The sequence below is a fragment of the Prionailurus bengalensis genome, chromosome B4 (assembly GCF_016509475.1).
Source record: "Prionailurus bengalensis isolate Pbe53 chromosome B4, Fcat_Pben_1.1_paternal_pri, whole genome shotgun sequence".
In the NCBI taxonomy this organism is placed as follows: Eukaryota; Metazoa; Chordata; class Mammalia; order Carnivora; family Felidae; genus Prionailurus; species Prionailurus bengalensis.
Window position 1 is genome coordinate 20,407,465 of NC_057358.1, and position 23,144 is coordinate 20,430,608.

The following is a 23,144-nucleotide window of genomic DNA, read 5'->3' on the forward strand; positions in this document are numbered from 1 at the left end:
GAAGGAGAGAGAATCCCAAGCAGGCTCCGTGCTTTAAGCACAGAGCCCGACGCAGACTTTGATCTCACAAACCGTGAGATCATGACCTGAGCCGAAATCAAGAGTCAAGGCCTAACTGAGCCACCAAGGCGCCCCCTATATTGTAGACTTTAAATACGAGTCCAAAGTTTTGTACAAACACTGAATTCACAAACATTAATAAAATAAAAATAAAACAAAAACTGAGAAGCTATGCCTTCCTCTCCCTCAGTCAGTGGTATTCAAGATGTAAGGCCTAACAGCTACTTTTTCCACTTGGGCTAAGAAACAGAAGAGACTAGAGAAGTCATGTATTCAGCCCCAACTCAATGCAAGAATCCTGTAACTTTACAATAATTATAATCAGCCTAAATACTCTGATAGGGACTTGTAAGAGTAGAGAGCTTATTCATTCGCTGTAGAGTAGCTATCCTTCTAGTTATTCCACTATTGGGAAAAGTTATCTTCCTCAGCTTTTATGTTTCTCATATTTTAATACTTATTGTCATCTGCTTTAAGTTTCATTTCTACCATTCACTAGTCATGTCACTTTGAGCAAACTGCCTCACCAAGCTAAGTCTTAACTACTTTTTATCTATAAAATATGGAATCTATGAGACTATATATCTCTAACATTGTACCTAACATTTTGTGTTTTTTTAAATCTTTTCTACATCTAGCAATAACCTACAAAACTCCACTTTATATTCTATCTTCGGACCTCCAAGTACTTCCATGTGATGTTCGTTCCCCTTTCAGAGGACAGAAGGAATGGAATCTTTGTCTTCTGTTGTGAGGTCTTTCCAATTTTCCTTTCTCTCTCTGCCCTTCTGTAGCAGTAGAGTTTCAGCCTTACAAAAATTCAGACGCTCTTTTCCATCCCTTTTCATTTGTTTGCATACTCCCTACATAAAGTATGTTTGTAAAGTTTTTTTTAAAGTTCTTAGAGTACTAAAAGTAAGCTTTTCCATCCCTTGGAGAATCTGTGTTTAACTCTGAGTAGAACAGGCAACTCAGCTTGCTACAATTGCCTCAAAGCCTTTTAGGAGCTTTTTTCTGCTGCTAATTAGCTGTGAATGTTTTGTTTATTTGGTTTCTGACAGAGTCCCAGCAAGCAGAAGCAAAGGGGCTAGAAAGGAAGGGCCCTGACTGTACAGAGGTGACCTCCAGGCTTGTCCACAGTTGTAGTTTCCATGGGAGAAGCTTCTTGGGAGGGAGGATGCCTCCATTTACAGATAGTTCCGTAAACTAGAATATTCCCTTTACTCTCTTAGGTAACTTTTGATTTTTTAAGGTAAAAGCCACAGCATTATAGAGAAGATTCCTCTATTTTTTCAGACACTGCTCCTGGGCAATCTATGAATCCTGATGGGGGTTCATGCGTGCTATGCGTGCTGGAAATTTCCTACAATAATTCTTAGTTTAACTGTGTTCACATAAGATCAGCTTGGTAGTGAGAAAAGACGGGGGTGGGACTTAACAATGGGAAAAATTTACAACTGTGGGCAGTGCACACATAAAGGAGTTTTAGGTTTTATAAATTATGTAACTGAGAAATGTAATATAGCAGGTAGAGAGAAATTTGGTGAATTCCCTCAGAATCAAACAAACTATCAAGCAAATAAATTCTCAGTGCCTAAGACCATTTTTATCTTAGAAAGTACAGAGAACAACAACAACAAAAAGGCAGTGTAGAGAACTATGAATAAACCATAATTTAGACTGGTAATTACTTAGAATATTTGGCACTTACTGATTTTATATATGAGAAATCAAATGGTACTACCAACCTAAATTTTTATGGGCCCAAATATATAAGACTCCAACAAAGACAGGCAATAACAAAAATTAACTAAGTTATAAGGGTTAAACTGGAAATATGCACATAGTATATTTTGTCAATTGTCTGCTACTTTCATGGTTATGAATATGTTTCAGAATATATATGATAAATCAAAAAATATCCAAAAAGGGCATTTTGGAGGCTAGAAAAATTTCTGGGCATTATAGGCTGAAATTAGCTAACACAGATGACTGGCTTAGTCATATTCCAAGAGAATGTGTATTCCCTTCAAAACTACCATGAGAAGAGAAACAGGCTGGTAAGACGCAAGTGTCACTAGGGCTAAACTTTCGATGTTAAAATTAAATTCTAAGCTCCAAGCATACAGTGCCTCTCTTGATACGGTCCCAGTTCTCTATTATATTCGAATTCATATTCCATGTCTTCTGTTGATCATTCTACTTGCTTTCTGTACTAACACACATTTTCTCAAGTTTCCCCAACTTCTCTGCATATAGTCATGCATGTTACTCTTCTCTAATGTTCTCTCCTCACCCTATGCACACATTAACCTTCCTTCTCGTCAATTTACAAACACTCCACATTTTTTACCTTGGTTTTTTCATTTGACTTTTTACTTTTCTGCATACATGGGTGCGTGAATGATATGAGGCATACATTTTGCTAAACACAGTTATGCCCATACGCCTTTCCTTGGATATTTTCCAATCTGGGAAGTGTCTGACATTAATTTAACATTATCAAATATTTTATATGTGTCAAGTATAATAGGTTTTAGTTCTTTTGTCTCATTCTTCTAATATACCAATTATTGTAATTTTCCCATTATCTAGAACTGTCATTTTCCAACTCCTACTGGATAACCATTTATGTGTAAGAAGTACAATAAAGGAATGGGTATTCCCCGAAGAAGTTGGAGACGAAGAGCTGTTGATATGACAAGGACAAAATTTGAGTACAGACCTGACTAGTGTAAAGGCCACTTGCTGGAAGTCTCTGAATCTCCCACTTTTAGTTTGGACCCTTCTTCATATCCAAATAGCTACATACTTACGCAGAATACTTGCAGATCAGTTTTAATGAGTTTCATAAAATTCAAGGGATTCACACACAGAAGTAAAATTCTCTTAACGGACATCTGCTTAACTAACTTACCGCATGCCTATAAGAGCTAGATGTGTTAGCTCTTAAATCTGTCAGTGATAATTGTTATGCAATTATATGATTCAATTTAAATACTATATTAAAAAATGAAAAGTGAATAGAAAAAAACAGAGTTGTTTCTATGAAAACCAAGTGGATGCTTCAGAAAGCTCAATGAAAGAGTTGCTAAAAATGCTGTTAACTAGATATAAGTTAGTCAATTATGAAAGACCAGGGGAAATCATAAAACTCTGTAAGGATTATACAATTACATTGTTTGGCAAGAGTCTCATTTAACTCTTCTTTAAGAAATCAACTGGAAGTTTGTCCTTAGAGAAACCAAAATTATAGAGACAGTATATGCAAGAAAAAATAAAACGATGGCCCTGTATCACAAGAGTGGTCAACAAATAAATAAATGTAAAGTACGTGCTGAAAATGTTTGAGGTCATATGCATCATTTTGTATACTTAGAGCTCTAGTAGGGCTCTTTTTTGACCACTGTACCAATTACCAGTTTACATTGCTTCAGGTAAGGAGGGCTTCTTCTAAATTTCACAAATATCTTATTGAAGACCTCATAGAAGTATCACATCAGAACTTCAGCGTTGTGAAGAAGGCGTATGTACTCACATTACACAATTTTATGGATGATAGATTAATACAGAGTTACAGTAGACTGAAGAAAAAAAAGAAAAAAAGCAGACACAAATCTAATCCTAATAGCAACTATTCAGTATTGCTTTGCTGATGCTTTCTATGTTGACCAATCTGTAATACTTTCACTTTTACAGCTTCTATCAGTCTACTATATACATTATTTTGTTAGTGAACATGAAAAAACAAATCTTAATCCTCAAAACAGAATTAAAATACCAAGTATTTGTTTAAAAAAAAAAGGAACATTGTCTTATTTTTCTTCTTGGAATGAAATTATCAGAAAGAAATAATTAGAACAAAATTTAAAAGTCAGATTTACAAAGGTTTTAAAAACCTAATGCTTAGTGTCTCAAAACTGAAAGCAACAGGTACAACCAAGTAAGTAAAAACTTTAAAACTCATACTGATCCAACAGTTTAAGAAAGCAGAGTTTCTAAAGAGGCTAAATATTTTTTGTAAAATTTCTAATTTTTGTAACTTTTAAAAAATTTATGGCAAGGCAACATAATCTGTTAGTTACAGACTCTGCAGGCAGATAATTTAAAATAACACCTTATAAATCTAAGCCATCTTAATATATTGGTTCTAGTTTTGCAAACTGCTCTGCATACTAACCTGGATTTATGGTAATTTTACCAAATAAACACTGTTTCAAATGACTTGGCTTACAATTACAAAGAAGTGTTTCAGACTGACATTTTATGTGATACTCAATTTACTCTGCCTCATGACTGTAAAATGCATCTACACTCTGGCTTGCCTATTGCAGATTCTAAAACAAAACAAAACAAAACAAAACAAAACAAAACAAAACAAAATGTCACTCTTAAAAAACATAAGAAAATACATGTCCTGAAATATTTTTTGGTTACATCGTCTCACATAGATACTGGTATGACAAATATACTTTACCTCTCTCTCTTATTAAGACTTACATACACAGCATACAAGGATTGTGGGTTTTTACGCAAATAAACAAGATAATATGCTAAATAACTTATAAACAAAAGCTTTTAAATTACCAAAATACTCCAATTTTCTCTATTAACTATAAACAAAATAGATGATTCTGCAAGCAATAACTATTAAGATGAACTATTTTGATGGAAGAATTGGTAAATAATTTTGAACGACCACAAAGAAACACACTAGTGATTTTTATTTCATTTTCCCTTCTAACATAAAATTTTTGTTTTAAGAGGAAAAAAGGATAAAATGCAGAAGTTGGAGTCATTCATTTCCTTAAATGATTAGGAAAAACAGCTCTGCTATGTGAAAAGAAGCGGGTAGAACTGGGTGGGAATCATCTGGCTCTCTTGTTTTTTCTAAACATTTATTTTCTGAAATGAAACATTTCCTACCCAAAATTACAACTTAAAAGAACGTCGAAATTTTTACACCCAAACTATTACATATACTTTTAAATGTTATGTTTATGTGTTCGGAATTTTCTAACCAGATGTAATAATTAAAATTAGCAAAGCAATAATTTAATAAACTATGCTTTGGTATGCTGAATTTTTTTAAAAAATGCGAGAAATTGCCATAGAAATTATATATACCCACATTCTATTGTTTGATCGAGACCTACTAGCAACAGAAACTGATTGCCAATGTAAGACAAAATATCTCACTCCTCTTAAAGTTGCAAATAAAATGGAAAGCAATATATATTTTTGCATAATTATGCAAATGTTCATGCGTTTCCCCCCCCCCCCACTGTGTACTTAAATGCTGTTAAAATAACAGGTGACAGGCTATTTGAGTCCTGTTCTTTTTTTTTTTCTGGATACACCTTAAATGATTACAGTGACTTAAATTTTTATTGCTCTTATACCTAACGATTGTATTTTTTTTTTCTTTTTCTATGTCTTAGAATTCTAAGTTGTTCTAAAAGCAATGCAAGAGACAGTTATAGGGATAAACACCTACATAAGTTTAGAACTATTCTAACTAGGTTTATACTTATATCAATTCAATCCGTATTATAAAACATCCATTGTCTATCAGTACTCGGATAGCAGACATGGGCATAAATTATTTCATGAATAATTAAAGTGAAAGCATCTAATATTATATGAAAGAGGTACACTCTACCTGGATTAGATGAGGCAATGCTTTTAGCGTAAGGCAAAACCAAATTCCCAGCTTGCATGGAAGCAAATCATGCCACTGTGGTTTCATCACTAATCTAAAAGGGAAAAAAAACAAAAACAGAAACAAAGAAGTAAAATATAGAAAGTTGGGAAACAAATATTTCTATAAAGATCATGAATTCTATTATGAATGGCTATTCCCACAAAAGTACGAAGAAATTTTTCGATGACATATTTATGACGGTTATCACTACATTTGATGTATTCTATCACGAAATACATTAGTTACAACAAGTGCAATATGCATAGCAATTAAGAAAAGCTAGGCTAAGATTTTGGGGAAGGAGACGCCTAAACAAGTTATAAAGAAACAAAAGCTCTCTTTCTAACCTGGACTTTTCTTCAGTTCTGTAAAATGAATTCTTAAACCTTATGATTACTTGAGCTATAAAAGACTAAGTACCATCAGAGTGTTCCCAAGTGCTGACAAGCAGATATGAAGACTGTAGCATAAACAAACCAATACATAAAAATTAATGTCATTTGCAGTTCACTGAAGCATTACTCACTGATGTCATCAGAACAGAAGACAGGCAGAATAGTCTCTGATCTCCATCTCACATTGATCCAGTTCCTGCCCTGCTGTGTGAACTATTTAAACCCTTTATTTCTTTTTATGAATCGATACTAGAAATGGTATCTTTTTGAGTGTACCGCATATCACTGCCTTTCTGCATATTGTCACTTTTGAGCTAAACATTAAAGTGACAGGTTCTTCTAGGAATACTTTATTTCTAAAGTTCAGTATAAAAATTTCAAATGACAAACATTCGGGGGTTTGATTACTTAAATATATGTTTACACTTTACAAGGGGAAAAAAACCTGTAGAACTTTTGCCTAAGATTAGGATTTGTCTCATAAACTATGGCACATTACTAATCTTTTATAAACCTACTACAGATGTAAATGTTAGCAAATCTGAAATGACTATTCATATGAAGTTGGATCATATTAAAGACGCTTTAAAACAGTTTCAAATTACACAATGTTTTTATATGCACCCACCTTTCATTTTTTTCGGAGGCACCAAGTTTTGACACATCCACACTCTTGCCGCCTGTCTTTTTTTTCTTTTCTCTCTTTTTTCTACTAAGCAGTTCATCCTTAATGTGGAAAGAATTATGGTTACAGGTTATCATTAACACATACTCTTCAAATGTTATCAAGAGTCTTCTGTGAAGGGTAAACATTACAGAAGAACATTTATGCAAATGTATGTAGGGTCCAACATGATTAAGTAAAATCATCAATCTTTAACAATAACTGTTGCCATGGCATCCAGTCCTTAAACACACATGAAGTTCAGCACTGTCAGTCATGTGCATCTCCATAGCAATCAAAGTTTTCTAAGAAGAGAAAGCATTCAACTTACTTTTTCTCATTCATCCAACTTTAATAATGTCACTTCAAAAAGAATGAGTAAACAGATGCTAATTTATGAATACTGATAAATATGTTTGATTATCTTTAGCACATAAAAAAAAATCTGAGCAGAATAAACTATGTAACGGTATGTTAAAAGAAGAAAAGTGTAATTTTTTCACCAACTGATCTCTGAAATTATAAAATTATACTCATTTCAAGTTTATATTTAGTTAAAACCTTTTAAAGTAAAATTCTTTACATAAAAGGCTATGACACAAACATTTCTAAAATCATTTTTACATAAAAAAGATTTGTTTGGAAGGTGACAATTAAGAAAACATGGCTCTCCCTGCTAATTTCCAGCTAGGTATTTGGACCTTCACAAAATTTTATGACAAATTCAAATGCCACATTTTTTTATTAAAAAAGAAAAAAAACAACCCTTCTTTTATGTCATAGGTTCTTCTTGACTTAGAAGCACATCGAACACCAGCTATGGAGTACAAAACTATTAGGATAAGGCGTACATATAGAAAAATTGAAATTTTTATCTGTTGAAAAATAAAATGTCTGAAATTCCAGATAAAATTAAGGAGGCTAGATCATTTGATTTATTACCAATACTTACCAGTTGTTTTTCCAGGTAGATTGACCAAACCACAGCGTAATGACCCACTGTGAGAATAATGAACAAAAGTAATGCCAGCTCAGCATTGCTCATTTTTCTCACCCGCCTGTAGTAGAATACAGGCTGTCGCCAATCTGGAAGTCCATTGATCAGAATATCATCATACCTACAGTAGCAAATATAATAGTTTTTCATGGGGAGTTTAAAATAAAAACAAAAAAAATTTATTCATACCCATATTTACAAAGAGGAAAGAGAAAAAGAATTTCTCCAAAATATGTAACATTTGTGTAGATGAGCAGCATTACAATGGCCTATAAATTCAAACCTCTGTGTGTAGTACAACCACAATCTTCAAAAAGATACACAGTCATACACTGTGGATACCAGACCTTGTATTTAACAGTGATGTGACTTCTGGAATGACATCTAAACTAAAGGAGCCATATAGTCTACCTCTCTATCAGTCTGCAGTAAAGACCCCACCATAGAAGCCAGCAACAAAGGGAACGATCTCAATGGAATAAAAATCAAGATAAGAGCTCTATTTGTTACCATGAATTATATATTAATTGAACCAAATTCAGGATACATCTTCTAGCCAGTGCTATTATTTCCAACCCTGCACTATGTAGTTCAAGGTTGAAAAATTCATATATAATATTTCATCAAAGCTCCTTCGTGATTAAAAGCCTGTAAGACAAGCATCTTTTAATTTTGTATTGCTCAAATTCCTTTAAAGAATAACAAGTTTCCATAGTAGAAAGAGATGGGAAACAACCAGTGTTTATGTTAGATTTCTCAGTAAAACTGTTTATTTGTAAACATTTAAGTGGCAATTTCCTCATTTTTGGCTTTGCTGGAGGGACAGAACATAACGGATAAAAGCTCTCCTAGTAATGCATTTTAAATCAGCTTTCTTTAGAATAAAATTTCAACTGAATTTCAATTTACCTGTCAGACCATTATTAAGACAAACATTTTTAAGGTTAAAAATCAGGAGTAACATTTATGATTGTAAAACTCAAAATGGTCACACACAAACACTGTATGTTCAAAACACACAACCTGTTAATCTTAATTGAACACAACTCATTAAAAATTCTAATCACACTATTTCTGGAATTAAATCTTCACTGAAAGGCCTAATTTGGTGCAACACATTGACCAAAATATTTTAATTAAAAATATTCTGAGTTAGTCGCAGGCCTAATTACAGGAATAGAAATAGGGCCTATATTGTCAGGCAGGTCAGTAGAACTCAGTAGTAGGTTTTTCTCAAGTAAATTGACCGATCTAGGAATAATAGCGCAGCTGCTAAACTGCCAGTCTTGACATGTAAATCAATTTAAATGCAACAACTGCAGTAGCTACTTTGATAGTTATTAAATTGATACCTTGGAGATATGCTGGAAAAAAAAAATAAAGCAGAGGATTTATTATAGGTACCTTCTTTTTTCAGTAGGAAAATATTGGTTACAAATTCAAAATATATTTTATTAGCAAGACTGGAAAATCTGACATTTAGATCAACTTAGATTATTAATAATAATGGCAGATCAGAATAACTAATGTTCAAAGCAAAAGACATTAGCACTAAACTCTTAAAAGGCAAACTGTGTAGTATACAAGAGTGTACAAATTAAAATATGGTTGTGTAGTGGCTAGACCAGACAAAATCTGATGTTAACTCTTCTTTTTAAATATTTATAGCAATTCTTGAACACTAACATCAAGATATAATAACACGATTGAATCAAAAGCTATCATTCCTGTCCTCAGAAGTTTGTTTAAATCCATCTTTGTAAAAATTGACTCATTTTAAATTAGAAATGGATTGGCAAAAAGGTTTCAAGATTACAACGTTTGAATGAAGGCCAATGAATGTTAAACCCTGCATGTATTCTAAATCTACATTCTACTTCAGATTTGTTCAGGGAAAAGGAGGTGAATATAGAAACCACTGTTTTCAGCGAATCTCTCCCATGAAATAACTTCATGTAGAAAGTGGTTATTGATAAAGACCATCTAAGGAAGTGGCGACGATTCCCTAAGAGCATTACTAAGTATTGAATTTGTTTTAAATCTACACTGTATTGTAAGAAGACATAACTAAACTCGTAGCTATGAATCTCACATCACACATTTTATCACCATCATTGTTGAAGTGCTATGTATCTAGTAATAGCTAACTCTTTTCTCCCCTCACATACAAGTTGTACTTAGTGTACAGCCAAATTCAAGACAGCAAAACCGCATGCACTGAACACATTAAACACAACCAGATATTTACTAAGCTATGTCTGCCACTCTAAACAACAGTCTCCAAGGATTAAGCTTAGAATCAATGCTCTATTGATTTTACTATCAATGAACATTATGGCTCACACGACTGGCCATTTTAAGGGAAGATAGCTTCTATTATAGTTCACTTTTTTAGAATATACGCTGTTAAAAGATAAATCACCACTTTCCTGAAACACCGAAAAATAGAGATATTTTGTACAATACGCAGGGACTATATTCATAGTCATTTAAGAAAAAATGTGTTGACAACACATAAAATTTAAGGCATCACTGTGTTATGCTGTTTCTGTATTTAACACGTAACACTGTTAAAATGTTCTGTAATTCCGTTCATGCCAACCACTCTCAACAATTTGTTAAAACCAGATTAAGAATGCGCACATGTATGAATATGTTATAAGAAAAAACAAAAGTAAATCTGTGTGATGAAAATATCGCTAATGCAAAAACTGGTATGGAATTATTAAGGCCATTATCTTGGAAGTTAAAATACTGATTAATCAGTTCCACATTCAACATATGGCCTAAAATATGTTTACTTTGATTTTCTTAAAATGTACATGATAAATATAAAATAATGGTTACATAATCATTAGTGAGTTTCACTCTATAACCTCAATTTTTCAAATATTATTTAGCCTAATACAAACATCAGAAAGCAAATAAATCTAAAAAGGTTTAAATTACCAATGGAAAAAAATTTATATAAATATAAAATATTTGCATATTTTGAAATATAAAATAGCAACTATGAAACTAAAATAGAAAACATACCTATTTTGAAAACAAGCACTTAAATAATTCTAGCATTTGCCTAAACTGTAAATTTCCCATCATACAAAGTGTGGATTTTTAGTTTAAAACACTAATAACCACATGCACTTAGGTCCCATTTTGAACCTTTGAATAAAAATTAATTACACAAAGATCATAAACAAGAAACACATCTAAATTAATCAATCATACTCTCCTTTATAAAATGTATATATATATGCCAAAACTTGTGGTACACAGCACTTCATGTATTGCATATAATAGGTATCTTATATCTCCTAATCAGGGAAGGTACTAAGATTTCTTATTCTCAAGTTAATGTTTACTTTTCTTCAAACACATCTGCAGTCAAATTTAGAATGATGATGTAATGGATTTGTAAATGTTTATCGTACTAAGGCTGAGATAACTATACTTTTCACTGAATTTGAAATAAAACATGATTTTACTTAGTAAGCTAAAAAAATACATTCAACTTTTACAAATATAGTACTGTAAAACAGACCGAAAAAACTCAAACAAATTTAAAGTTGTACAACTGGGTTAGCAAAATACCGCTGGTTAAAAATTTAGAATATATTTTAAACAAAAGTAATATACTGATATTACAAAGCATAATCTAGTGTTTCTATGTAATGATTGGTATCTACTCAGGACTTCATTTCCTCTAACACTCAGGATACTTGTATAGAAATTTATGTCAGAATATAGCTGAGCTGCTATTCCCCAAAATAACCAAGTTACCTCTGGAGTTTAGAAAAGGCTGCTATGCTAAGCTTCCTTCCACTAACCAGGCAGACTTGTTATTTTCATAATGTAGTCTATGGTTTGGGGAGGAAAAAAAAAGGCTTGAAAGTTTATTCAGACTCTCACTCCCAGGAATCTATTCAAGAGGAGTAAAAAAAAAAAAAAATTGTTCACACAAAGATTTGTATGTGAATATTCATAGTAGCATTGTTCATCACAGCTGAAAAGTGGGAACAACCTAAATGTCTATCAGTTGGTGAATGGATAGACAAAAGTGGTATATGACATGGAATATGATTCAGCAACGAAAAAGAATGAACTACTGGTATATGCTACAATATGGGTGTACCTCAAGAAGATTATGATAGAAGCCAGATGCAAAAGCGTACACATTACTTGAGTTCATTAATACGAAAGGCCCAGAAATGTCAAATTTACAAACACTGAAAGGAGATCAGTGATCACTTGGATCTGGGATCAGAGTGGTGACTGCCTGCAAACGGGCTTGAGGGAATGTTTTGAGGTGATGGAAATGTTCTAAAACTGGATTGTGGTGATTTGCACAACTGTGTAAATTTACTAAATAAAAATCATTATCTTGTACACTTAAAATCTGTGACTTCTATGGTATGCAAATTATACCCAAGTAAGGCTGTTTAAAAATAAAATCTGTCTTTTACTTAAAAAGAAAAAAGAAAAAGGTTATCCAGTTTATTTTATCTACTTCCATCGCTATTCTCTTTCCTACCAAAATTTAAAGCACGCACTTGATTTAAGTGAAAGCACAATTACCTGTAAGGGGAATAAATAGGGAAACACATATGACAACTTTCCAAATTGCAAATTCCTGGGAGGTTACACATTTAAAAGTACTTACTTAATGAATATTTATAATAAATAATTGTGATACCAAAGAGTATTTTTTAATACCAGTATAAGGCAATCTTCTTTTGGAAGATAAAAATGACGACTGGGGTTTTTTTCCTAAAGGAATCAGAAACATCAGGTAATTGTCTGTAGAGGTGCATTTCTCATATACGTTTAAATACACATAGGTCACCTGGCCTCAGGCACAAGCTTTAGAGAAGTGATTCTCAGCTTGATTAGTTAAGACTTTTGCCTCAAGGAAAACCAGTTACCAAAGAGTTACTTGTGCCTCAGGGGGTATAAATACTACAGCTGTTTGTGTAACTGTCAGATCCATTTTTTCAAGTAACATTGAAAAAAAATTGCAAAGAGAAGAAATCCTAAAAAGAAAATGTTAGAGGAGTATACATTAACGAAGAAACATTTTATACATAAGAAGTGATTTGTTCTGTAAAGATACAAATGATTTTTCGCCAACAGAAAGAAATTGTTACAAAGTTTACTGACCTTTAAGATAACAACAAACAAAAAGACAAAATCTAATGCCAAAGATGTAGGGAGACTAAATAAAGCTATCTTTACAGACACATTCTTGATGTGTGAAATAAAACTAGGGGCTCAGTGAGAGAAACCGACTAGAAAATATGCACAGAATGACCAACACTTCTTTCAACACACTTCTAGGACTCTTTCAACACTATGGATTATCTCAAACCAGAGGAATGTCTGCTATGGTATCTGGACCAATGCCAGCCCTTGTTATAAAGCAAAGAACACTTACAGAGAATATCTTGAGTTCTTGCTTTGCAATCTGACAAACTGAGGTATTCAAATTAAAGAGTTAAGATGAGAACCAAGAGTAGTAGCTAACGTTTTAGGACACAGAATAATTCCAGATAATACATTTGAAGAATTTTTTTTTGAAGAAATGGCTAGTCTAGACTAGTCTAGAATAGAACATATCAGTCTGTTTCATATACTGTAAGTATTTTGTGGAATTTTTGCTTCCGGTATGTGAACGTGTATGTGTGTTCTGAGGCATGATGCCAAATATACTTTTTTTTTTTTTTTTTTTTGGCAAATATACTTCTTACTGTGGGTCTGACTTAAGAAACTCTGAAGCCCAATGCAATAGTGTCTATACATTCCACACATTCTGAAGGAGCAGAGGAAAGGGGCCTCTCTGCAATCTCCTCCTGTCACTGGCACTATAAACCACTGCATAAATATATTACTACTCTTCCTCTTCCGAACAGGGCACAGAGAAGTCTCAAAGTGAGGGCGCTGCCTCCACTACGAAGCTTAACCCTAAATGCAGAATCACCGGAACAGAGTAAGAGAAAGGAAAAAGGCAAAAGAAATAGGAAAAAGAAGCAAACATTTTTCTTCCACACCTATTTTCTACAGACTTATACATGTCTGTTCTCTCACAAATATCAGGGTTTATTTTGAGAGTGAGGAAATACCAAGAATTTGTGATAATGCGACTATCACTGACAACCTAATTCCAAAACATTCAAGGAATAAGAAAAATAAAAAGACCACCAAGCATAGATAGGAGTTATTACTGATATATCAAAAATGACTGGGCATTTGTTTGAAGTCAAGTGGTATCTGTATTTCCCAAAGCATAGACACTCACGTTAAAAATCATATCTAACGGAGCCATGACTTGCTAATGTTACGACTCATGATCCTGAAGTCTATGAGTATGGAATCAACCCAGTGAATATTCTGAATATAATAAACTCTGCTCTAAACATAGGAAGAAACAAAAATAAAACACTAGCTTATAATGTTTAGTGAGACAGTTCTTTCCTTTATAAACTGAGACATCAAACTACAACACCTTAATTCAAAAGCAGAAATGAACACTCACCTCTGCCTTCGTTCATCATCCTTCAAAACTTCATAAATGGCCACCAACTAAAATAAAAGCATCACTTTAAAACAAAAATACTCTCAACTATAAGAAATCACTTAGGAAAGTGAACACATTATAATGCACAAGGAGAAAACCCTGGGTGCTCATATATACAATGAACAGACACAATTTTAATTATATGTAACATTTTATGTTTTTAGTAGGATCTTCAGAGGTTAAAACATGCTTGATACCAAAATAAATCTTTGTGAAAGATCCAAAAGTAATTATTAAAATGTGCTTTTTAAAAAACAAAAGCTATAATTTAGACAAGAAAATTATGACAATTATGATCCTCCAATTATTTAGAGTTCTAATATAAAAAAATATTGGTGATATTTTGTAAAAAAATGAATAAACATGGTATTATATTCCTAAACTACAACCTCATTTTCAAATAGAAATGTTCTACATTTATAAGTTACTATTTCTACTAGAGAACATTTATTTATAAATCTGTTACAAAATATATTAATAGCACACTTCACTTACTTGTCTAAACTGAGTTTCTGCATTTTCATCTTTATTCTTGTCTGGATGCAAAGTCAGTGAAAGCTTACGATATGCTTTTCTAATGTCTGCAGATGAAGCATCCTGGAAGTGGTAGGGGGAGGGGAAAAACACAAAGCAAACGTTGTCAGAAAAAGAAATTCCCAGAACCTTGTTAAGATCTGAGAAGACAGCCAACCAAGTGCAGGACCCCAGGCAATGTAATTTGAGCAATCAGTCTAACAACCAGGCTATGCAACTGGCCTGACCCACATGACTGAACAATTATTCAATCTAATTTGGCTCTCCTCTTAACTTTTCATTACCATACAGTCATTTAAAGAAGACAGTATTTGGCAAAACTTTTCAAACACTTGCCTTCCTAAAATTAACCAATAAATCTTTTTCAGTAATTAAGAGATCAAAAAGAAACAAATTAAAAATTAATACATCCATGTGCCTTCAAAGAAGGTCTTTATTTATTTGAGAATCTTAAAGCCAATTTCTGAATCCCAGGCTTACCATATGTGGTTTCTTCATTGTTATTTATATTGAATTTACCATCGAGCCACAACCTATGGAATCTCAATTTCACATGTCAAAAGTATGCCTATTTGAAAGCAGTTACATTTGCATTTATCCAAAATAGCTATAATTAGATGTAGTTGTGTATATTATACTTAACATTTTTTTAGTGTTTCCTGGGTGTTTTCAGTGGGGTCCAGTTTCCAGTCTAGTTTGCAAAAATAAATTTGCCCACTATTTATATACAATTTAGACATATTTAAAAGGTCACAATAGTTCAGTAAGGGTATGCAGGATTCAGCAGATGTTAAAATTACATTTTATGTAATCCTGTGTGTACAGATAAACTCGGAAAACATGATTTCACATAGCCAGCATAAAATATATGACAATAACAATGAACACAATGTCAAATTGGCTTAAAACTTGATCTCCAGCTAGGTCAAAATGATTCTATTAACTAGCATATTCATAGTAGTACAAAATGATAATAGAGTTGTTTATTAAATTTATTTTGTTTTATACTTGAAAATTTGTCCAATTCTTAAAACTACTGTCCGAAAAAAGGCCAAATGACTCAAAATCCAAACAAAACACACAAAAAAAATCTGTGTACCTGGGACTAAATAGCTGTTAAAGAAACAGAGCTGGAGAGAGGCAAAGTGAGAATTTGTAAAGCTTTTCTTTATGAACCACTATTTTCACTATCAATTTTCTGGGGCTTACTGCTCCTGGGTGTCACTCTAGTTAACAATTTTAGCTTAGGTGTGAATATTCTTGTGACTTATAGAGGACTGCGAAGATATAAAGTTAGCAGAGTAAGTTTTGCTAGTCATACAGTTAAAATTTCATTCTAGTTTGCTAGACAGAATGATGTGTTCCTTATACTTAATAGGTAACATGCAATAGAAGAGGATGATTATTTACTGAAGATCTGTGATGGAGATTTTGTTGAGCAAAGAGGACAAATGTCTTTCAGTAACTGTTCTCTAGCTGGGACTTTAATTTTGGATTTTATTAAATTGGGACTGTATCATAGAACAATTCCAAAAGTAGATTTCTTACAAAATAAAACATGTATTTTCTTGTGTTACAAAATTACTTCATGCTCATTATGAAACACCTCTGCATATTTAAAAATAAAAATAACTAATAGTCACCTAAGGCATTTTCCTCCTTCTAGTCTTACCATGCTGATTCTAATTCTCCATTTTCCTGCCACAATATGTGCCCTAAATATAAATGTAGCCAGATGGCTCTCCTATTTCAAACCCTTCAGTAACTCCCAAGTGCCTTCATCATCTGTCTTTTCCAATCTTTTTAGCTTTATCTCCCACTATCATGGCCCATCCTCCTGGTCCCCCAGATCATTACACATTAGGATGCCGTTCCCTAACCTCATGTTTTTGTTTTGCACCCAGCTGTAGATATAGACAGTTCTCTCCTGGCTAAGCAATGAGTATCTCAGGCTACCCACAAATATTGTCTGACTTTTTCCTCTTGAGAATCTGTCCAGTATGGTTATTTCACCAATTAGCTCCACCCTGTGTGCATAGAACTGAAAAATTTGAGGATTTCCCTGTCTAAAAGACATGCTCTAGATAAGCTTCACCTCAAACTAGCTTATGGATGTATTTAATTTCAGTAAATTACTTAATGAATCTTAACTTATTTCATCCTCAAAACAAAGCTACAGGGTAAGTATAGTTGTTGTTAGGCTAATTTTACTGATGAGGTGAGAGAGGTTAAGTAACTTGCTCAAATTGATACTGCTGGTAAATAGATGAAAACAGAATTCAAACCTAAAAAATGCCGCATCAGAATCAGAGATCTCTATATTAGCTCTTTAGATTCAGTTAGTAGATTTGGGTTGAGTCACTTTGTAAGAGGCTACAGCTTTGGGAAGGCAGTGAGAACAACTGTTAGATTCATACTGATCTGATAAACCATGTGGAAAACATCCCCATAACTACGATGTGAATGTTCAACTGCAATTTTATTTTATTTAAAAAAATTTTTTTATGTTTATTTTTATTTCTGAAAGAGGGCGGGGGGTGGGGTGGGGGGACAGACAGACACATGCAGCACAAGTAGGGGAGGGGCAGACAGAGAGGGAGACAAAGTATTCAAAGCAGGCTCCAAGCTCTGAGCTGTCAGCACAGAGCCCAATGTGGGCCTTGAATCCACAGAATGAGAGATCATGACCTGAGCTAATGTCCGACGCCCAACCAACTGAGCCACCCAGGTGGGCCTCAACTGCAATTTTACAGGTAAAGACCCTAATATGTGTTAACTTTTCTAACATTTTACATAATATTTCTACTAGAGACCTGAATGTTAGAACATTCACCTCTTATACTCAGTAGATTAGCCTTTTATCTCTCTGGCTTGCAGAGAAAAGTTTTTGATAGGGCTGTGGGTGAACTGGCTATCTTTAACACTGTTGACATCAGTAGATCTACAGAGGTCAATTAGCAGAATTCTTTTCCTTCTAAATATGATATGGTTCCTTGGCAACTTGAACATGAATTATCTTAATGTTTGGATGACCTCTGTAAAGAAGGTACATATGAACATTCTTAAAATAAAACTATGAAAGTGATATGTTTGTCAAAATTGAAACAATGCTATGGGACATCAGCAAAAATGACAGAGTAGGGAACTGCAAGGGCCTGTCCCTGCACAGAAACAGCAAATAATCTGGCAAAAGCGGTCAGAATTGACCCAATCTCAACTATGCAAACTACTTAAACAAGAAAAAGGCAGCTGATTCTCAGTGTCTTGAAGACACCAATCTGAGTTCTTGGTGTGGGCTCCCAAGTGCTGAAGGAAGCAAGGTGGTTCTTAAAGAACCATGGTTGTTTGTTTTGGTCTGCTTGTTGGTTCCCTGATGGATTGTGTAAAGGGCTTACCTTTATTTTACCAAACTCAGAACTCTTCCAAGGCAAAGAGGCAATTAATTACCTAAGATACTTGTTAAATCATAATGGCAAATTTATTAGCCAGTGCCAAAGGGGGCAAGGAATAGCAGTTGGGCCATACAAAGACACATCAAAAAGCTTTGGAGGAAAGACTGATGAGATGCTTTGGAGAATATGGCCTTTGAAAAGCTCCCACATACTCCTTGGAAACCAGAAGACCATGTGCATGCCCAAGGTGGAGTACATACTCAGACCTGCAAAGGCTCTAAATTCTCACTTCTTACTGATCTTTAGCCTGGACACAAGCAGAAAGTGAAGGCTGAAGAGAGTTGTAAACCTAGCTGAATGCTGAAGGCATGCCCCAACATACACACAGAATCTACCCCTAGCAAAGTCTAATTCCGCCCCCCCCCCCACATATTTGGCTTTGGGCCTTTAAGGAAATCTGCTGGATCATTAGCTGACCACTAAGCAAATCAAACAGAGATGTCAGTGGCTACACATAACATATACATGTCACAAAATTAGTTTAAAAAAGTCACTAGGCAGACAACAACCACAAGCAGCAAAAAAAACAGAAAAACAAACAAAAACCCTAGTGGGGTGAGAGAATCTGATTAAATGTCTAGTATTCATTAAAAATCATAAAGCATCCAAAGAAAACAAAAAAGTATGGTGATAAAAGAAATTAATACAAATTATCCTTGAGGAAGCCCAGACATTGAACTTACTAGACAAAGACTTTAAGTCAACTATTTTTTAAAAAAATTTGTTTAATGTTTATTTCTTTTTGAGAGAGAGAGACAGAGTGTGAGCAGGCGAGAGGTAGAAAGAGAGGGAGACACAGAATCGAAGCAGGCTCCAGGCTGTGAGCTCTCAGCACAGACAGCTGTTCAAGCCCAACGCAGGGCTTGAACTCATGAACTGTGAGATCATGACCTGAGCCAAAGTCAACACTTAACTGACTGAGCCACCCAGGCACCCCTAAGTCAATTATTTTAAATATCCTCAAGCATGGGGTGCCTGGGTGGCGCAGTCGGTTAAGCGTCCGACTTCAGCCAGGTCACGATCTCGCGGTCCGTGAGTTCGAGCCCCGCGTCGGGCTCTGGGCTGATGGCTCAGAGGCTGGAGCCTGTTTCCGATTCTGTGTCTCCCTCTCTCTCTGCCCCTCCCCCGTTCATGCTCTGTCTCTCTCTGTCCCAAAAATAAATAAACGTGGAAAAAAAAATTTTTTTTAATAAATATCCTCAAGCACATACAAAGAAGTAATGTCTCACCACATTGAGAATTTCAACAAAGAGACAGAAATTTTAAAAAGGAGCCAAATAGAAATTGCGGACTTGAAAAATATAATAACTGAAAATAAAAATTCACTAGAGGGGCTCAAAAACAGAGCTGAGCAGAAAGAATCTATGAACTTGAAGATAGGTCAAATTGAGATTACCCAATATGAGGAGCAGAAAGAAGAATGAAGAAAAATGAACACATAAAGAGTTCCAATAGGAAGTCCAATAGGAAGAGTCCAACAGGAAGAAGTCCAATAGGAAGAAGAGAGTCCAATAGGAAGAAATCCAATAAGAAGTCCAATAGGAAGAAGAGAGAAAGGTATGGAAAAAAATATATTTGAAGAAAAAAATGCCTGAAAACAGCCAAAATTTGATGAAAGACATAAACATATGCATCCAAGAACTACAACAATCCTAAGTAGTATAACTCAGAGAGCCACACTTAGAAACATAAAAATCAAATTGTTAAAAAACAAAGTCCAAGGGAGAGAATCCTCACATTATTAACAGCTAATTTCTCATAGGAAACCATGGAGGCCAGAAAGTAGTAGAATGACATATTTAAAGTGCTAAGAAAAATTTTTATCCAAGAATTCTAAGTCCAGCAAACCTATCCCTCAAAAATGAAAGAGAAATGAATATTCCAATTACATAAAAACTGAGAATTTATTACTTATAGATTTGCTAAGGAAGAAATACCACAGGGAGTTCTTCAGGCTGAAAGGAAAAAAAAAATACTAGACAGTAACTCAAATCTATATGAAGAGATAAACACTGGTAAAGATAACATATAGATAAATATAGAAGTCAACATCTGTGTATTTTTGGTTAGTATTTCAATTTTTTTCTATACAACTTAAAGGACAACAACTAAAGCAATAATTATAAATCTATGTAAAAGAAGACAATGATATAAATCTATGTCTATAGGCATACATGTATATAGATGTAATCAGGGACAATAACTACATAAGGAAATAGGAATAGGCTTTGTAGGAGCCAAAGTTTTTATATGATTTAAATACGTATTAATTCAAACTACATTGCTATAAATAAATGTTAACTGTAATCCCCACGACAAACACAAAGAGATCAACAGTAAAATAAAAACTGGATCAAATGGTACACTAGAAAAAAAATCTAACATAAAAAAAGGCAGAAAAGGAGGAACTTAGGAAAAGAGAAGATAAAAAGCATATAGAAAACAAACAGCAAAGTGGTAAAAGTAAGTCCTTCCTTATCAGTAATTACTTTAAATGTAAATGGATTAAGCTCTCCAATTAAAAGGCAGAAACTTGCAAAATGGATTAAAAACAACCATGCTCCAACTATATGGGGCCTATAAGAAAATCATTTTAGAACCAAAGTGAAAATGTGAGGGTGGAAAATAATACTAAGTGCAAAGAGTAACCAAAAGAGAGCTGGGATGGCTATATTAACACCATGCAAAACAGACACTAAGACAAAAATGGTTACAAGAGACAAAAAAGAACATTACATAATGACAAAAGATGAATGCATCAAGATGTTATAACAATTATAAACAGATATGCACCTAACAACAGAGCCCCAAAACATATAAAGCAACTACTTAACAGATTTAAAGGGAGAAATGGAGCATTTGTACAGTAATATTGGAAACTTCAATACCCCAGTTTCTCAATAATGTCCAGGGAAATTAGGCAGAACATTAGCAAGTAAACAGAAGACTTAAACAACAGTAAACCAACTGGTTGACCTACCTACCAGACATCCACAGAACATTCTACCTAACAATAGCAGAATACACATGAAACATTTCCATAATAGGCCAGAATTTAGGCCACAATGTAAGTCAAGATAAATTTTAAAATACTGAAATCATACAAAGCATCTTCTCTAACCACAATGGAATAAAATTAAAAATCAATGACAGAAGGAAATTTGGAAAATTCACAAATGTGTGGAAATAACACACTCATGAACAACCAGTGAGTCAAAAAAAACCCCACCAAAAACAACTTATATATGAATGACAAGTGCCATTATGTTACCTCTCTATAAGATAATTGTGTACATGTTACAAGAACACAGAAACAGTCTAGAAAACTGTGGTTTTTTTTTTTTAAATTTTTTTAAATGTTTATTCATTTTTGAGACAGAGAGAGGGACAGAGCATGAATGGGTGAAGGTCAGAGCAAGAGGGAGACACAGATTCTGAAACAGGCTCCAGGCTCTGAGCTGTCAGCACAGAGCCCAACGAGGGGCTCGAACTCACGGACCGCGAGATCGTGACCTGAGCCGAAGTCGGATGCCCAACTGACTGAACCACCCAGGCGCCCCTAGAAAACTGTGTTCTTGAAGAACAAAACTGAAAAACTCTAGAGAATCTTTTTCCAGGGATGTTTAGATTGTGAATGAAACAGGAAAGGTCATTAAATTTCGAGATCATATCATTTCCTTTTGGATTTACTCATTCTGGGAGGTTTTAATTCATTAACATTAATAGTTATTTATAAGTATTTTTCTAACTTAATATGACTAAGCATTAAGCAAGAAGTAAATTAAATCATGGTATTCAATTTTGTATAAAGTAAAAAAAGGAATCACTATAAACATTAGAAAGCACTTTGATATAAATGAAAACAAAACTGCAACATACCAAAACTTAGGCTGCAGTAAAAGCAGTGCTCAGAGGGAATTTTACAGCTATAAAACAATGATTTAAAAAATCTCAACCTAACCTTCCACCTTAAGGAAACAGAAAAAGAATATAAACTAAACCCAAAGCAAATAGAAGAAAGGAAATAATAAAGATTAGAGCAGAGATTAGTGAAATAAAGAACAGAACAACAACAGAGAGACTCCATAAAACCAAAAGTTGGTTCTCTGAAAACGTCAACAAAATTGATAAACCTATACTTGAATGAGAGAGGGGATTCAAGTTATTAAAATCAGGACTAAAAGTGGGGACACATCACTGCCAATCTTACAGAAATAAAAACAATTGTGAAAAAATACTATGCATGAGGCACCTCGGTAGCTCTGTCCATTAAATATCCTGGGTTTCAGCTCTGGTCATGATCTCACAGTTTGTGAGATCAAGCCCCACATCAGTCTCTGTGACGACAGCACAAAGCCTCCTTAGGATTCTCTCTCTCCCTGCTCACACCCACTGTCTCTCTCTCTCTCTCTCTCAAATATTTTTAAAAATTAAAAAACAAAATTTAATGCTTTTATTTATTGAGAGGAGATAGAACATGAGCAGGGGGTGGGGAAGAAAGAGAGGGAGACACAAAATCCAAAGCAGGCTCTAGGCTCTAAGCTGTCAGTACAGAGCCCTATGCGGGGCTCAAACTCATGAACCATGAGATCATGACCTGAGCTGAAGTTGGATGCCCCAATGACTGAGCCACCCAGGCACCCCTCAAAATAAACATTTTTTTAAAAACAAAATACTATGCATAAATAATTGTTTGCCAAGCAATTAGAAAACTCAAACAAAATAGACAAATTCCTAGAAACACACAAATTGACTCGTGAAGAAACA

General features: G+C 34.0%; 1 protein-coding gene across 1 annotated transcript in view; it reads right to left on the reverse strand.

Annotated features, from left to right (window-relative positions):
- DNAJC1 (DnaJ heat shock protein family (Hsp40) member C1) overlaps positions 1-23,144 on the reverse strand; it is a 220,852-nt gene that overhangs the window by 131,438 nt on the left and 66,270 nt on the right. Inside the window, exons 2-6 of the mRNA XM_043563363.1 lie at positions 14,887-14,988; positions 14,350-14,396; positions 7,776-7,941; positions 6,788-6,885; positions 5,723-5,816 (exon numbers count right to left, since the gene is read on the reverse strand). Coding sequence (XP_043419298.1) covers positions 5,723-5,816; positions 6,788-6,885; positions 7,776-7,941; positions 14,350-14,396; positions 14,887-14,988 — 507 coding nt within the window. The remainder of the gene's footprint in view (positions 1-5,722; positions 5,817-6,787; positions 6,886-7,775; positions 7,942-14,349; positions 14,397-14,886; positions 14,989-23,144) is intronic.